At 35.4% G+C, this 18,916-nt stretch overlaps 1 protein-coding gene across 1 annotated transcript; it reads right to left on the bottom strand.

Annotated features, from left to right (window-relative positions):
• Positions 1-1,626: 1,626 nt before the first annotated feature.
• FBXO47 (F-box protein 47) lies at positions 1,627-18,470 on the bottom strand. The gene is made up of 10 exons (XM_077788315.1): positions 18,449-18,470; positions 16,789-16,956; positions 12,190-12,266; positions 10,960-11,037; positions 9,319-9,427; positions 7,191-7,367; positions 5,185-5,331; positions 4,201-4,343; positions 3,149-3,308; positions 1,627-2,197 (listed from the first exon to the last, which is right to left on the bottom strand). The coding sequence occupies exons 1-10, from the start codon at positions 18,468-18,470 to the stop codon at positions 2,088-2,090; spliced, it is 1,191 nt and encodes a 396-aa protein (XP_077644441.1). The 3' UTR covers positions 1,627-2,087.
• Positions 18,471-18,916: the final 446 nt, after the last annotated feature.

Below are 18,916 nucleotides of genomic sequence, written 5' to 3'. Positions count from 1 at the left end.
AGCAGAATTTGGGACATTTCCCAATGTTTGAACTGATCCAAAGGGAAAAAGGGGGAGCAGAATTTGGGATATTTCCCAGTTTGAACTGATCCAAAGGGAAAAAGGGGGAGCAGAATTTGGGATATTTCCCAATTTTTGAGCTGATCCAAAGGGAAAAAGGAGGAGCAGAATTTGGGACATTTCCCAGTTTGAGCTGATCTAAAAGGAAAAAGAGGGAGAAGGGCTGGGGCATTTTCCCAATTTTTGGACTGATCCAAAAGGAAAGGAGGGAGCAGAATTTGGGGCATTTCCCAATTTTTTGACTGATCCAAGGGAACTGGAAAAAGAGGGAGCAGAGCTGGGGCATTTTCCCAATTTTTGGACTGATCCAAAAGGAAAGGAGGGAGCAGAATTTGGGGCATTTCCCAATTTTTGGACTGATCCAAAAGGAAAGGAGGGAGCAGAATTTGGGGGCATTTCCCAATTTTTGAGCTGATCCAAAGGGAACTGGAAAAGGAGGAGAAGTGCTGGGGGCATTTCCCGTTTCAAACTGGGCAGGGAAGCGGGGCTGGGCTTCACTCCTTTGGGAAGGAAAATCCCGTTGGATGAAAATGTGACCAAAAAACTCTTCCACCAGCGATGTCCCATCCCTGAAGAGCCCCAGGCCAGCCTGGATGGACAGCGGGAGGTGACACCGGTGACACCGGTGACACCGGTGACACCGGCTGCGCTTTGATGTCCCTTGCAGGACTCCCCGAGGCGCTGGGAGTTAATACTAATTAATGAAGCCATCAATAATTGAGCAGGAGGAATAAAGAGCTCCGTCTTCCCCTGGCTGAGCTCGCATAAAGGCTCCCCCTTGAATTCCCCTGGAATTTTTTGGGTTGCTTTTGGCCGGGAATGACCCTGGGGACGGCTCCTTGTGTCCCACCTGGGATTATTGAGCCGGCCCGGAGATTCCCGGCGGTGTTTTGCCGGCGCTGCTCTCACATCCACGATGTTTCCTCCTCCAAATTTCGCCCTCGCTGGGATTTATTCCGGACACGTTCTTTTCCATGAGTGGAAAGCAGCGCGTGGAATTCCTCTCCCGTCGGAAATGGCGCACAGCACAAGGAAGGGCGGCGTTGCAGCGCCCTCCAAATGTCATTTTCCAGCATTCAGGGAGGGGAAAAAATGGGATGTTGGCAGCGTTTTCCAGTGTTTTCCTCTGCCACCGCCAAGGAATGTCCCGGAGGCGGATCCTGCCTGGAATTCTGGATTCCACAAACGCACAAAATTCGGAGCAGGTCCCGAGCTGCTGTGCCGCAATTCCCGAGTTAAATCTGGGAAAAGCTGGTGCCGAGGGGAGCCTGGGAGGTTCGGGAAGGGAATTTTTGGGTGGGGAAAGTGTCGCTTCAGGAATCTGGAGGCTGCAGACAGCGCAAAAGGGGTTTTTATTGCCATCACAGGGGTTTGTGTGGAAGGCAAGAGAGCAGAAAAATCCAACCCTCCTGTGAGCAGCAAACATTTATCCATTTAATGAACCAGCGTTTTAATTTAATGGGTGTCTTCAACTTGGCTAAATCCTAAAACACTTCAACAGCTGCTACCTGGGGCAGGGGGAGACATTTGAAGTTTATTTTACTTTATAAAACCTGGAGATTGAGAGGAGGAAACGCCTTGGTTGATCAAAGCAGTGGAATTGCTTTCAGAAATCCCCTTTCCCTAAAGATCAATGCACAAACTGCAGAGCAATTCTGTCTCAGAGCCGAGCCAGAGATTTTGGCAAACTGGAAAAACGCAGCTCCTCAAATCCCACCCAGATTTCTCCTCGGATTCCCGAGAGAAAACAAACTGAAGAGCTCAGAATGTTTTGGGCGCTGGGCTGAGCCAGCTGGTGTCTGCACATCAGCTGTGGGAACCGTGCTGGTTTTATTTTGTGTGTAAAAATGGGAAAAGAATGCAGATTGTGTTCCCAGCCCTCCTGCCTGGCCTGGAATTCCACTGCCCAAACCCTCCATGAGCCGGCTCAGCTGGATGAGCCCAACCTCTGCAGCGTCTGGGGATGGGAAATTCGGGAATAATCTGCGACTCCTCTGCCAAAGCCTCAAGGAAAAGCAGGAGGAAGCTCAGGTGCTGCTGCCCATGGCCAGGGAGAGGATTTCCTTGTGGAAGCTGGCCTGTGCGTTCAGCAGGTGGAAGAGGTTCAGGAAGCTGCTGTCCTCCTCGTCCCTGTCCCCTGCAGGAGGGGAAAGGAGGGAAAGGAAAGGAGCGCCGAAAGGCAGGAATGCAGCCCGGGAGGCTCAGCGCCTGAATTCCCCTGAGGCTCGGCTCAGCCGGAGCTCTGGGCTGGGCTTATCCTCAGCCAGGACAAGGAGCTGGGCTGGGCTGGGCTGGGCTGGGCTTTATTTAACCAAAGGACCCAGATTTAGGTTTGAGTGAAGCCTTGGCCTCAAACCCAGCCTTAGGTTTGAGTGAAGCCTTGGATCCAACCCAGTTTAGGTTTGAGGTGAAGCCTTAGCCCCAAACGAAACTTTAGGTTTGAGGTGAAGCCTTGGATTCAAACCTAGTTTAGGATTGAGATTAAGCCTTAGTCTCAAGCCAAACCTTAGGTTTGAGGTGAAGCTTTAGCCTCAAACCAAGCCTTAAGTTTGAGGTGAAGCCTTGGCTTCAAACCGAGCTTAGGATTGAGGTGAAGCCTTGGATTCAAATCAAATTTTAGGTTTGAGTGAAGCCTTGGATCCAAACCCAGTTTAGGATTGAGATTAAGCCTTAGTCTCAAACCAAACTTTAGGTTTGAGATGAAGCTTTGGATTCCAACCCAGCCTTAAGATTGAAGTGAAGCCTTGGATCCAAACCCAGCTTAGGTTTGAGATGAAGCCTTGGATTCAAATCAAATTTTGGGTTTGAGATGAACCCTTAGTCCCAAACCCAGCTTAGATTTGAGGTGAAGCTTTGGCTTCAAATCCATCTTCAGGCTTGAGGTGAAGCCTTAACCTCCAACCAAACCTTAGGTTTGAGTGAAGCCTTAGCCTTGAACCAAACCTTAGGTTTGAGGTGAATTTTTAAAGGTCTTTTTACCAAATTGAGGAGGGAAATTTTGGGGTTTTTTTGCCTTTTTAAGGAGACAAAGGATCATTTGCTCACTCTTTCACCAAGGGGCATTCCTGGAGCCCCAGCCCAGCCTTACCTGCCAGCACTGCCTGCAGCATGTCCATGAGCATGCGAGCAAAGGAGTTCTCCAGGCACTGCAGGAAGTTGTTCCTCTCCCAGGGAGTGCTGAAAACCTTGCAGACCTTCTGCATCATCCTCACCGCCCAGTCCATGTGGTACAGGTCCTTCTCACACACCTGGAGGGCAGAGGAAAGATTTAAACCACAGGTTTTATGATGGAAAATCAAATTTTTAGTATTTACGGTTCATCCATGCAGTACAGGTGCTCCTCACACACCTGGAGGTAAGAGGAAGGATTTAAACCACAGGTTTTATGGTGGAAAATCAAATTTTTGGCCTTTCCCTTCTCACACTCCTGGAGGGCAGAGCAAGGATTTAACCACAAGGTTTTATGGTGGAAAATAAAATTTTTAGCATTTACCATTGGTTCTGGATCAGTTGTGCCAAGGCCTGGAAGATCAGGGGTTGTGATAAGGACACAGAGGTGTTTTTTTGCTGGCACAAAGGGAATTTTGAACCTGTGGAAACCCTCCCTGATGGGCTGTGTTTACATTTTATGCCAAAAAACTACGTGTGCTGTGTTAACAGTATTGTGCCAATATCTATAATCTGTGTTGGGGCAGTGTGTCTCCACCTTAAACCAACAGAAAAGTGTCACCATCACAGCGAGACATGGAGGGCAAGAAGAAGGAGGAGATCAGGACACACCCAGATCCTTCCATCTTGTCCCCTAAAAACCCCAAAATTCCACTTTTTCACCCTGTCTTAATACAGCTCCCACACTACTCAAACCTTTGTGCTTGGAATTCCTCATATAAAGTTTTGGCAGTTTTTTCCACAGGTTAAAATCAAAACCACAGGAGTTTTTGACTTCGTGTCTCAAGACAGCCGGAGGGATGTCCTGGCCTCGAGGAATCAGAAATAAAACATCCAATTTTCCCCCTTTTTTCGCACCTAGTGTGAAGGTGTGAGTTATTTTTTGTCCTAGAACGACGTGGGAGCAGAGAGGAAACAACTTTTCCAAGCTGAGGCAACAAAAGTGAGGCGAAGAGGCTGAGCTGTACTCACCAGAACCATGAAGACCATGAGCCTGGCCAGCTCCAGAGCCCTGCCGTTGACAGCTTTGCTGGCCAGGAAGGTGAAGCAGATGCTGTTCCCACTCAGGAGCAGCAGCCGAGCGTTGTTCTCCATCAGCCACTCCTGGGGAACCACTTCGGAGCCAGGGGAAAGAGGATTTCAGTCAAAAAGGGGTTGGTAGGAAATTCCCCAAATTGGACAGGAGCGTGTATTTGTATGTAAGTTTTGAGATAAGGGATGTTAAACTTAGAAATGTTACAGAATAAAGCGTTGTTGGGAGAGAAGCAGAGCTAGAAATAAGTTTTAAAGGACGGTGTTATAAATTAAAATATTTTAGAGAAATGGAACTATTAAAAATGTTTTGTACTAAGACCTAATTAGCTTTAAGATATTTACAACATAGCGTGACTAAAGCTGATAGGGTAAATAAACACTTATGGTGTGTTTTAATTAGGAAGTTGTTGGCTTCTAATTGTAATGGGGTGAATGATAACATCTGGATTGTCTCACCCTTCTCATGACATGAAAAATAGAATAAAAGTTTTTAAAACACCTCTCAGTTGCCCCATCTCTGGGTCAGAAAAAGGACATAGTCCAACAATTTCTGAGCAGAGAAATTGCACAAATAATCCCTACCAGTGCTCTTGGAGCTCTCCCCACCAACCCTGGGGCGCAGCCAAAACTCTCCACGGAGCTCAGGAGAATTTGCCTGAGCAAACCCTGTGTTTGGACAACGTTTCCCGAATACCTCAAGGTGAGATTTGAGTTTTAAAGCTCTGCGTGGATCCTTAAAAGATTTCTCCAAGGGTGGAAAAACATCCTGGATGCGTGAAACAAATGGGGTTTGTCTCATCCCAGCCTGGCTTGCCGGCTGTGACGAACTTTTCCAGCTCCGAGGGGAATTTGGCAGCGTGCAGCTGGGTTTGGAGGATCCACCATTGCCAGGGATTAATGATAAAAGGAAAAAAAACTCACCTGAGAGCTCATCCACGAGACTGATAACATCATCTGCTGTCCATTCTCTGGCTTCTGTGCCGTACAGCAGCTTAATTGCATCGGCTAAACCCTTCAGGCTGCTCTCATCTGTCGGGCCTTCTGTCATTTTCTGCCACACCACGTGTCCTGGGTGATAGAGCAAGCACAACTGCTGGTGACACTTTTTAAACAAAAAAAAATAAAAATAAAGGTGGTAAACTGAGGCACAGGAGAGGAATTCAGGTGGCACCACTGAGGCTTTGTGGTTATTTTCCATCTGTCGCTTCAGCAGGGACAGCGAGTGCAGCTGAAAGAAATTCAGGTTTGATAATGAGTGAGGAAATGTGTTTTCCTTCAGGGAAATGGGTGTTTCTTTGAGATGGATTTGAGTAAAGTCTTCCCAAGCAGGGAGAAGAGAGGAATTTTTGATATTTATTAAATATCAAATAAATATTGATATTTAATTTCTCCATTGAATTGTAATTTACATGGGTGTTTGTGTGTATAATTTATATATTTTCTGTATTTTAATATATTCTTGTTAGATATTTAAATATTTATTTCTATAACTATATTTTCTCTATGTTAGTGACGTCTGGTTGAGCAGAGTATTTTTTTTTCCCAGGCAATGCATTGTCTCCAATGGACAGAGGGCAGGTTCAGATTGGGTTTTAGGGAGGAATTCCTTCCCTGAATTCCTCACAGGGAGGATCCTCTGAGGGTGGTGAATTTCCCAGATGATACAATTGTTAGATGTGATGATTGGTTAGTAATTAAATATAATTACTGCTTAAGAATAATCATGAGAAACTGTGGTCAGGGGCCTAAGAAAGATCACGAGAAACTCATGCTTGAATAAATCAATGTATACAATAGAACAATGTAAATTTAATAATGAATATGTAAGTTATATAAGCATAGAATATAAAATACGTTCAGAGTCAGATTTGGGTCTGCACCCCTGATTCCCAGATCTCTCAATAAAAGCACCTGCATGGAATCGTGTCCTGTGATTGTGTGTGCTCCTAAACAATGTAAATTTAGTAATTAATATGTAAGTTATATAAGGATAGAATATAAATATGTTCAGAGTCAGATTTGGGTCTGCACCCCTGACTCCCAGAGCTCTCAATAAAAGCACCTGCATGGAATCATATCCTGTGATTATGTGTGCTCCTAAACAATGTAAATTTAATAATTAACATGTAAATTATATATAGAATAGAACAATATAAGTTTAATAATGAATATGTACGTTATATAAGGATAGAATATAAAATAGGTTCAGATTTGGGTCTGCACCCCTGACTCCCAGAGTTCTCAATAAAAGCACCTTCATGGAATCATATCCCGTGATTATGTGTGTTCCTGAACAATGTAAATTTAATAATTAATATGTAAATTATATATAGAATAGAACAATATAAGTTTAATAATGAATATGTACGTTATATAAGGATAGAATATAAAATAGGTTCAGATTTGGGTCTGCACCCCTGACTCCCAGAGCTCTCAATAAAAGCACCTGCATGGAATCATATCCCATGATTATGTGTGTTCCTGAACAATGTAAATTCAATAATGAATATGTAAGTTATATAAGGATAGAATATAAAATACATTCAGAGCCAGATTTGGGTGTGCACCCCTGACTCCCAGAGTTCTCAATAAAAGCACCTGCATGGAATCGTGTCCTGTGATTCTGTGTGCTCCTAAACAATGTAAATTTAGTAATTAATATGTAAGTTATATAAGGATAGAATATAAATATGTTCAGAGTCAGATTTGGGTGTCCACCCCTGACTCCCAGAGCCCTTCATCAATAAAAGCACCTGCAGAGAATCACGTCCTGTGACTCTGCATGCTCCTGACCAAGATGAGCTTCAATATCCCTTCCACCCCAACCCATCCCACAATTCCAACACACACAATCCCATTTTTTTTGGGTTTTCCTGCCCGGAAAATCCCCTCCCGAGGCGGGGTGGGGGGTGTCACCCTTTGCTGACCATCGCGGGAGGACACGGGCCCGAAGATGATGTAGAGCAGGCGAGCCTGGTTGACCATGGGCCAGGGCTTGAGGATGCGGGTGAGCCAAAAGGCGGAGTCGCTGCGGCGGCTGCCCGGGGACAGCAGCACCCCCCGGCAGAACAGGCGGATCCGCAGCTCCAGGCGCCGGGCGCTGCCTGCAAAACACCGCTTTGGCTCGGGATCGGCCGTGTTGGCCATTCCCAGATCGTAAAAATCCCGTCTGTCCGCCCCGCTGCCAAAGGAGAAGTCATAATTGGTCTGTGCTGGTTTCCAGGTTGTTTATTCTGTTTATCTCTCACATGTTCTGCTGCCCTGCCCAGCTCTGTCCTGCAGGGCAGCGTGTGGGGCTCTGCCCTCAGTGGGATGTGACAAACATTAAACATCACAAACTACCTGTGCTATATTTACAATAATGTAACATCCCTCAGTGAGATGTTACAAACATTAAATACCAGAATTTCCCTGGGCTGGATTTACAATATAAATCGTAAATTTATTTTAAATTGTGACATCCCTCAGTGGGATGTTACAAACATTAAATACCAGAAACTCCCTGGGCTGGATTTACAATATAAATGGTAAATCTATTTTAAATTGTAACATCACCCAGTGGGATGTGTCAAACATTAAATACCAGAATTTCCCTGGGCTGGATTTACAATATAAATCATAAATTTATTTTAAATTGTAACATCCCTCAGTGGGATGTTACAAACATTAAATACCACAAACTCCCTGGGCTGGATTTACAATAACGTGCCAATATCTGTCACCTACGTTGGGCAGTGTGTCCCCAGCCTGAACCAACAGAAAAATGCCAACACCACAGTGAGACAAGTGATGCTTTGCATTGATAATTTTGATCTCTAATTCCTTTTTGTAGGGTGGGAAATATTGAAATAGACACAAATGATGCTTTGGATGAGAATTTTGATCTCAAATAGACACGAGTGATGCTTTGGATTGATAATTTTGATCTCAAATAGACACGAGTGATGTTTTGGATTGAGAATTTTGATCTCATTTTCTTTGTTGTTGTAAGGTAGAAAAGATTCATATAGACACAAATGAAGCTTTGGACTGATAATTTTGACCTCAAATAGAAACAAGTGATGTTTTGGATTAATAATTTAGATTTCTAATTCCTTGTTTTAGGGGAGGAAAGATTCAAATAGACACAAATGATGTTTTGGATTGAGAATTTTGACCTCAAATAGAAACAAGTGATGTTTTGGATTGATAATTTTGATCTCTCTTCATACACATTGCCTTGTTTGTTGTAGGGAAGGAAAAATTCAAATAGACAAAAATGATGCTTTGGATTGATAATTTTGATCTCAAATAGACACAAATGATGTTTTGGATTGATAATTTTGATCTCAAATTCCTTGTTGCAAGGTAGGAAATATTCAAATAGACACGAGTGATGCTTTGGATTGATAATTTTGATCTCTTTTCATACACATTGCCTTGGTTGTTGTAGGGAAGGAAAAATTCAAATAGACAAAAATGATGCTTTGGATTGATAATTTTGATATCAAATAGACACAAATGATGTTTTGGATTGATAATTTTGACCTCAAATAGACACGAGTGATGCTTTGGATTGATAATTTTGATCTCTAATTCCTTGTTGCAAGGTAGGAAATATTCAAATAGACAAAAATGATGCTTTGGATTGATAATTTTGATCTCAAATAGCCACAAATGATGTTTTGGATTGATAATTTTGACCTCAAATAGACACAAGAGATACTTTGGATTGATAATTTTCATCTCTAATTCCTTGTTGCAAGGTAGGAAATATTCAAATAGACACGAGTGATGCTTTGGATTGATAATTTTGATCTCAAATAGACACAAGAGATACTTTGGATTGATAATTTTGATCTCTAATTCCTTGTTGCAAGGTAGGAAATATTCAAATAGACACGAGTGATGCTTTGGATTGATAATTTTGATCTCAAATAGACACGAGTCATGCTTTGGATTGATAATTTTGACCTCAAATAGACACGAAATTCCAAACCACCTCAAATCCCCCGGGCAGGAGGAATTTCCCCTCTCCCAGGTGTTGATTTTGGGTTTTTTGGGGCTGGGGATTACCTGGTTTGCTGCTGACCACCGTCTGCACCTTGCGGGCTAAGTTGCTGAGCTCCCAGAGGAAGTTGAACACCCGGTGGCACTCGAGCTCGTCCCAGCCCGCCGTCAGGATCTGCGGGGAATGAGGAAATTAAATCCAAATTCCCCTCCCAGGATGTAAAATAATATTATTTTATTCGGTGTTCTCCCAGGAGAGAAAGGGGAGGGTCATCCCCGAGTGCTGGAGGATTTGATAGTGGAATTGGTAAAAAAGAAATGTTCTTGCATGATTGGAAGCATTTGGAATGAAGGGATTCATATGAAGGATTTGATAGTGGAATTGGTAAAAAAGAAATGTTCTGGCATGATTGGAAGCATTGGAATGAAGGGATTCATATGAAGGATTTGATAGTGAAATTGGTAAAAAAGAAATGTTCTGGCATGATTGGAAGCATTGGAATGAAGGGATTCATATGAAGGATCTGATAGTGAAATTGGTAAAAAAGAAATGTTCTTGCATGATTGGAAGCATTTGGAATGAAGGGATTCGTATGAAGGATTTGATAGTGAAATTGGTAAAAAAGAAATGTTCTTGTATGATTGGAAGCATTTGGAATGAAGGGATTCATATGAAGGATTTGATAGTGAAATTGGTAAAAAAGAAATGTTCTGGCATGATTGGAAGCATTGGAATGAAGGGATTCATATGAAGGATCTGATAGTGAAATTGGTAAAAAAGAAATGTTCTTGCATGATTGGAAGCATTTGGAATGAAGGGATTCGTATGAAGGATTTGATAGTGAAATTGGTAAAAAAGAAATGTTCTTGTATGATTGGAAGCATTTGGAATGAAGGGATTCATATGAAGGATTTGATAGTGAAATTGGTAAAAAAGAAATGTTCTTGCATGATTGGAAGCATTGGAATGAAGGGATTCATATGAAGGATTTGATAGTGAAATTGGTCGGAAAAGAAAAAAAAGCCTTAAAAATAAACCAAACCGAACCAAACCAAACCAAACAAAAAAAAACCCCAAAAATACAAAAAAAAAAAAAAACACGCAAAAAAACCCACAAAAAGAAGCAATCAAACAAACAAAACCACAAAAAACAAACAAACAAAAAAACCCAAAAAACCCCACAAAAAACCCCAAAATAAAACCCAGAAAACCCAAACAAACAAAAAACCCAACAAAAACCCACAAAAAAGCACAAAAAACCTCAAAAAAAACCCCCAAAATAAAACCCAACCCCCCCCCAAAAAACCCCACAAAAAACCCCAAAAAACCCTCCCAAAAAAACACAAGAAACCCCAAAACCCCAAACAAACAAACAAACAAACAAACAAACAAAAAACCCCAAAAAACACACAGAAATCCCAAAAACTCCCAAAACCCCACAAAAAAAACCCCAAAATAAAACCCAAAAAACCCAAACAAACAAACAAACCCAAAAAACCCCACAAAAAAACCCAAAAACCCACAAAAAACCCCCAAAATAAAACCCCCAAAAAACCCCTCAAAAAAACCCCAAAACCCCCAAAAATCCCCCAAAAAAGCGGTTTATGCTTAAAAAAAATCTTGGAAAAAGCAGAATCATTGAGGAAACCGGCTGAAATGTTATTTTTTTTCCCATTTTTCTGATTTTTGTGGGTTTTTGTGCCTACCTGGAGGAACTCGCCGTAGCAGCGCAGCCCCAGGCAGCGCAGGGGAACGGCGCAGCCGCTCAGCTTGAAACAGGAAACCTGCGGGGGAACGAGAATTAATTAATCAATGTTAATTTAATGCTTTGGATTCGAAAGACTTTGCGTTTTTAAATTAATCCCAAATATAAAAGAATAATATTTAATTTTAATATTTTACATCAAATATTTTAAATTTTTATTTTACGACTTTTAATTTTATAAATCGCAAACCTTAATTTTTTAATCTTAATTTTTACATGAATACAATAAAGATCGAGATAAAATAATACGATTTAATTTTAATATTTTATATCAAATATTTTAAATTTGAATTTTACGACTTTTAATTTTATAAATCACAAACCTTAATTTTTAAATTTTAATGTTAATGTACGACTTTTAATTTTTACATTAAATAATTAATTAATAATATTTTATGTTAATATTTTATATAACATATTTTAAATTGTAATTTTAATTTATTTTAATTTACGACTTTTAATTTTTGAATTAAATAATTAAATAATAACATTTAATTTTAATATTTTATATAACATATTTTAAATTTTAATTTTAATTTTTAAATTTTAATTTTAATTTTAATTTTAATTTTAATTTTAATTTTAATGTACTACTTTTAATTTTTAAATTAGCAATTAAATAATAATATTTATTTTAATATTTTTATATCAAATATTTTAAATGCTATTTTTAATTCTAATTTTAATTTTAATTTTAATTTTAATTTTAATTTTATTTTTAATAATATTAATTTTAATTTTAATTATAATTTTAATTTTAATTTTAATAATATTAATTTTAATTTTAATTTTAATTCTAATTTTAATTTTAATTTTAATAATATTAATTTTAATTTTAATTTTAATTTTAATTTTAATTTTAATTTTAACTTACGACTTTTAATTTTTAAATTAAATACTTAAATAATAATGTTTAATTTTAATATTTTCTATCAAATATCTTAAATTTAAATTTAAATTTTAAATTTAAACACTTAAATAACAATACTTAATTTTAATATTTCATACCAACTATTTTACATGCTAATTTCCACTTTATGCGTTTAAATTTCATCAAATCACCCTCCTTCGTTTTTTTCATTCCAATTTTTTACGTGAGCACAATAAAGATGGATGTGAAAGGAGAAAATGTGCTATTTAATGGGGAAGAAATGATTTTTATCCTCCTTACCCCCTGCAGCAGGCGCTGCGCCGAGCGGAGCCTGTCCCGGGTGGGCAGCAGCAGCGTGCAGCGCTTCAGCAGCAGCCCTGGACACGGCAGAAAATCAGAAAAAGGAGTCAAAATCCGAATTTCACCACCCGGGCATGGAAATAAATAAGAAATAATTATAATGCAGGGAGAAAAAATTAATAGAAGATAATAATGCGGTCTGGAATGGAAAGAAAATCGGATTAATGCAGCTTGGAATGGGAAAAAAATGATTTAAAAATCAGAATAATACAGGCTTGGAATGGAAAAAAAATAATTAAAAAATCAGAATAATACAGGCTGGAAATGGAAAAAAAAATCAGAATAATACAGGGTGGAAATGAAAAAAAAAAATCAGAATAATACAGGGTGGAAATGGAAAAAAAAATCAGAATAATACAGGGTGGAAATGAAAAAAAAAAAATCAGAATAATACAGGCTGGAAATGGAAAAAAAATAATGAAAAAATCAGAATAATACAGGCTTGGAATGGGAAAAAAAATCAGAATAATACAGGCTGGAAATGGAAAAAAAATAATTAAAAAATCAGAATAATACAGGCTGGAAATGGAAAAAAAATAATTAAAAAATCAGAATAATACAGGGTGGAAATGGAAAAAAAAATCAGAATAATACAGGCTGGAAATGGAAAAAAAAGAATTAAAAAATCAGAATAATACAGGCTGGAAATGGAAAAAAAATAATTAAAAAATCAGAATAATACAGGCTGGAAATGCAAAAAAAAAAAAATCAGAATAATACAGGGTGGAAATGGAAAAAAAATAATTAAAAAATCAGAATAATACAGGCTGGAAATGGAAAAAAAAGAATTAAAAAATCAGAATAATACAGGCTGGACATGGAAAAAAAAATCAGAATAATACAGGCTGGAAATGGAAAAAAAATAATTAAAAAATCAGAATAATACAGGCTGGAAATGGAAAAAAAATAATTAAAAAATCAGAATAATACAGGGTGGAAATGGAAAAAAAAAATCAGAATAATACAGGGTGGAAATGGAAAAAAAATAATTAAAAAATCAGAATAATACAGGGTGGAAATGGAAAAAAAAATCAGAATAATACAGGCTGGAAATGGAAAAAAAATAATTAAAAAATCAGAATAATACAGGCTTGGAATGGAAAAAAAAATCAGAATAATACAGGCTGGAAATGGAAAAAAAAAATAATTACAAAATCAGAATAATACAGGCTGGAAATGGAAAAAAAAATCAGAATAATACAGGCTGGAAATGGAAAAAAAATAATTTAAAAATCAGAATAATACAGGCTGGAAATGGAAAAAAAATAATTAAAAAATCAGAATAATACAGGCTGGAAATGGAAAAAAAAATCAGAATAATACAGGCTGGAAATGGAAAAAAAATAATTAAAAAATCAGAATAATACAGGCTGGAAATGGAAAAAAAAATCAGAATAATACAGGGTGGAAATGGAAAAAAAATAATTAAAAAATCAGAATAATACAGGGTGGAAATGGAAAAAAAATAATTAAAAAATCAGAATAATACAGGCTGGAAATGGAAAAAAAAAAAATCAGAATAATACAGGCTGGAAATGAAAAAAAAAAAAATCAGAATAATACAGGGTGGAAATGGAAAAAAAAAAAATTAAAAAATCAGAATAATACAGGCTGGAAATGGAAAAAAAAATCAGAATAATACAGGCTGGAAATGGAAAAAAAAAATTAAAAAATCAGAATAATACAGGCTGGAAATGGAAAAAAAATTCAGAATAACACAGCCTGGAATGGAAAAAAAAAAAAAATCAGAATAATACAGACTGGACATGGAAATAAATAAGAAAAAATAATAATACAGAGGAAAAAATAATAGAAAATAATAATACAGCCTTTTAATGGAAATACAGATAAAAAAATTAATGAAAAATAATAATACAGCCTGGAAATGGAAAGAAAATCAGATGAATACAGCCTGGAATGGAAAAAAAAAAATCAGAATAATACAGGCTGGAAATGGAAAAAAAAATCAGAATAATACAGGCTGGAAATGGAAAAATAATTCAGAATAACACAGCCTGGAATGGAAAAAAAATAATAAAAAAATCAGAATAATACAGCCTGGAATGGAAAAAAATAATCAGAATAATACAGGCTGGAAATGGAAATAAATAAGAAAAAATAATAATTCAGAGAAAAAAAAATAATAGAAAATAATAATACAGCCTGGAAATGGAAATTAAAAAAAAATACTGCCGGGAAATGGAAATACAGAGAAAAAAATTAATAAAAAATAATAATACATCCTGGAAATGGAAAAAAAAATCAGAATAATACAGTCTGGAATGGAAAAAAAAATTATTGAAAATCAGAATAATACAGTCTGGAATGGAAAAAAAAATATTGAAAAATCGTAATAACAGAGCCTGAAATGGGGAAAAGTAATAAATCATAATAATACAGCTTGGAAATGGAAAAAATAATAAATAATAATAATAATGCAGCCTAGAAATGGAGAAAAAAAATCAGAATAACACAGCCTGAAATGGAAATAAATAATAAAAAAATCATAACACAGCTTGGAAGTGGAAATAGAGAAAAAAAAGTTAACAAAAAATAAACTTTTGAGGGTTTTGGGATTTTTTTGGGTTTTCTCATAAAACTTTTTTGGGATTTTTTGGGGTTTTCTCATAAGAATTTTTTGGGATTTTTTTGCGTTTTCTCATAAAACCTTCTGAGGGTTTTTTTAATATTATTTTTTTGAGTTTTCTCATAAAACTTTTTAGATTTTTGGGATTTTTTGGGGTTTTCTCATAAAACTTTTTTGGGATTTTTTTGGGTTTTCTCATTAAGCTTTTTTGGGATTTTTTGAGTGTTCTCATAAAACTTTTTTGGGATTTTTTTGCATTTTCTCATAGAACATTTGAGGTTCTTTATTTTTTTGAGTTTTCTCATAAAACTTTTGAGCTTTTTAAATTTTTTTGACTTTTCTCATTAACCTTTTTAGTTTTTTTTTTTAATTTTTTTTGACTTTTCTCATTAACCTTTTTAGGGTTTTTTAATTTTTTTTTTACTTTTCTCATTAATCTTTATAGGGTTTTTTAAGTTTTTTGACTTTTCTCATTAACCCTTTTAGGATTTTTTTGCCTTTTCTCATTAACCTTTTTAGGGTTTTTTAATTTTTTTTTACTTTTCTCATTAACCTTTTTAGGGTTTTTTAAGTTTTTTGACTTTTCTCATTAACCTTTTTAGGATTTTTTTGCCTTTTCTCATTAACCTTTTTAGGTTTTTTTAATTATTTTTTTTTTACTTTTCTCATTAACCTTTTTAGTTTTTTTAAATTTTTTTTGCCTTTTCTCATTAACCTTTTTAGGATTTTTTTGCCTTTTCTCATTAACCTTTTTAGTTTTTTTTAATTTTTTTTTTTTACTTTTCTCATTAACCTTTTTAGTTTTTTTAAATTTTTTTGCCTTTTCTCATTAACCTTTTTAGGATTTTTTTGCCTTTTCTCATTAACCTTTTTAGTTTTTTTTAATTTTTTTTTTTTACTTTTCTCATTAACCTTTTTAGTTTTTTTAAATTTTTTTGCCTTTTCTCATTAACCTTTTTAGGATTTTTTTGCCTTTTCTCATTAACCTTTTTAGGTTTTTTTAATTTTTTTTTTTACTTTTCTCATTAACCTTTTTAGGGTTTTTTAAGTTTTTTGACTTTTCTCATTAACCTTTTTAGGATTTTTTTGCCTTTTCTCATTAACCTTTTTAGTTTTTTTTAATTATTTTTTTTTTACTTTTCTCATTAACCTTTTTAGTTTTTTTAAATTTTTTTGCCTTTTCTCATTAACCTTTTTAGGATTTTTTTGCCTTTTCTCATTAACCTTTTTAGTTTTTTTTAATTATTTTTTTTTTACTTTTCTCATTAACCTTTTTAGTTTTTTTAAATTTTTTTGCCTTTTCTCATTAACCTTTTTAGGATTTTTTTGCCTTTTCTCATTAACCTTTTTAGTTTTTTTTAATTTTTTTTTTTACTTTTCTCATTAACCTTTTTAGTTTTTTTAAATTTTTTTGCCTTTTCTCATTAACCTTTTTAGGATTTTTTTGCCTTTTCTCATTAACCTTTTTAGTTTTTTTTAATTTTTTTTTTTTACTTTTCTCATTAACCTTTTTAGTTTTTTTAAATTTTTTTGTCTTTTCTCATTAACCTTTTTAGGATTTTTTTGCCTTTTCTCATTAACCTTTCTAGGGTTTTTTACATTTTTTTTTTTACTTTTCTCATTAACCTTTTTAGTTTTTTTAAATTTTTTTGCCTTTTCTCATTAACCTTTTTAGGATTTTTTTGCCTTTTCTCATAAACCTTTTTATTTTTTTTTTTAATTTTTTTTACTTTTCTCATTAACCTTTCTATGTTTTTTTAAATTTTTTTTGCCTTTTCTCATTAACCTTTTTAGGATTTTTTTGACTTTTCTCATTAACCTTTTTAGGATTTTTTTGCCTTTTCTCATTAACCCTTTTAATTTTTTAAATTTTTTTCCCTTTTCTCATGAACGTTTGAATTTTTTCGGATGAGTTCTTCTTTCCCGTGTGTTTTTGTCGCGCGCTGTCTCACCCAGAGCCCGGTAGTGCTGCAGGATGCCGGCGGCTCCGCGGGGCGCGGGCAGCTCCTGGTGGAAGTCGCGCAGCAGCAGGCGGCGGCTCCCCGCGGCCGTGCCGATGTAGCGGACCAGGCGGGCGCTGATGCTCTTGGACACCATGCTCAGCGTGCTGATGTCCTTCACTGCCAAGCGGAAGAGCAAAACGGGGCAAAAAGTGCAGATTTTGGGATCGGCTTCTTGCAAAAATTACAATACGTATTATAGGCGCGGGGTTAGGAGGTTATGGTGTATTAATTCAAATGGGTCGTTGATGTGCAATGGATATTACAATGGATATTTGATGTGTAAGTATTACAATGGATATTATGCGTGTAATGTTAAAAGTTATTAATTGTATATATTATATATATAATAAATATTATATGGGTAATGGTAGAAAGTGATGCTGTTTTAATTCAAATGTGTCATTTATGTGTAATGGATAATACAATGGATAGTTGATATGTAAGTATTACAATGAGTGCTTGATGAGTATTACAATGGATATGATATGTGTCATGTTAAAAGTTATTAATTATATATATAATAAATATTATATGGGTAATGGTAGAAAGTGATGCTGTTTTAATTCAAATGTGTCATTTATGTGTAATGGATAATACAATGGATAGTTGATATGTAAATATTACAATGAGTGCTTGATGTGTATTACAATGGATATGATATGTGTCATGTTAAAAGTTATTAATTGTATATATTATATATATAATAAATATTATATGGGTAATGGTAGAAAGTGATGCTGTTTTAATTCAAATGTGTCATTTATGTGTAATGGATAATACAATGGATAGTTGATATGTAAGTATTACAATGAGTGCTTGATGTGTATTACAATGGATATGATATGTGTCGTGTTAAAAGTTATTAATTGTATATATTATATATATAATAAATATTATATGGGTAATGGTAGAAAGTGATGCTGTTTTAATTCAAATGTGTCATTTATGTGTAATGGATAATACAATGGATAGTTGATATGTAAATATTACGAGTGCTTGATGTGTATTACAATGGATATGATATGTGTCGTGTTAAAACTTATTAATTATATATATTATATATAATAAATATTATATGGGTAATGGTGGAAAGTGATACTGTTTTAATTCAAATGTGTCATTTATGTGTAATGGATAATACAATGGATAGTTGATATGTAAGTATTACAATGAGTGCTTGATGTATATTACAATGGATATTATACATGTAATGTTAAAAGTTATTAATTTTATATATAATAAATATTATATGGGTAATGGTAGAAAGTGATGCTGTTTTAATTCAAATGTGTCATTTATGTGTAATGGATAATACAATGGATAGTTGATATGTAAGTATTACAATGAGTGCTTGATGTGTATTACAATGGATATTATACGTGTAATGTTAAAAGTTATTAATTGTATATATTATATATATAATAAATATTATATGGGTAATGGTAGAAAGTGATGCTGTTTTAATTCAAATGTGTCATTTATGTGTAATGGATAATTGATATATAAGTATTACAATGAGTGCTTGATGTGTATTACAATAAAATCAAATTTAAAAATAAGTAAACAAAAGGTGATGTTGGGATGTCGATGATAGCGATGGGATCCTCACCTGGGAGATAATTCAGCAGCATCTGGAAGAGCTCCAAGGGAAAATCTGAAATCTCATTAAATTATTTTAATTACTTAAAAATGAGAATAAAATTTAAAAATAAGTAAACAAAAGGTGATGTTGGGATGTCGATGATTCCGACGGGATCCTCACCTGGGAGATAATTCAGCAGCATCTGGAAGAGCTCCAAGGGAAAATCTGAAATCTCATTAAATGATTTCTAACTACTTAAAAATGAGAATAAAATTAAAAAATAAGTAAACAAAAGGTGATGTTGGGATGTCGATGATTCCGACGGGATCCTCACCTGGGAGATAATTCAGCAGCATCTGGAAGAGCTCCAAGGGAAAATCTGAAATCTCATTAAATGATTTCTAACTACTTAAAAATGAGAATAAAATTAAAAAATAAGTAAACAAAAGGTGATGTTGGGATGTCGATGATTGCGACGGGATCCTCACCTGGGAG

Source organism: Lonchura striata, chromosome 25 (genome assembly GCF_046129695.1).
Source record: "Lonchura striata isolate bLonStr1 chromosome 25, bLonStr1.mat, whole genome shotgun sequence".
Lineage (NCBI taxonomy): Eukaryota > Metazoa > Chordata > Aves > Passeriformes > Estrildidae > Lonchura > Lonchura striata.
Note: the sequence above shows the minus strand (reverse complement) of the source record. Positions and strands in the feature narration are given on the sequence as shown.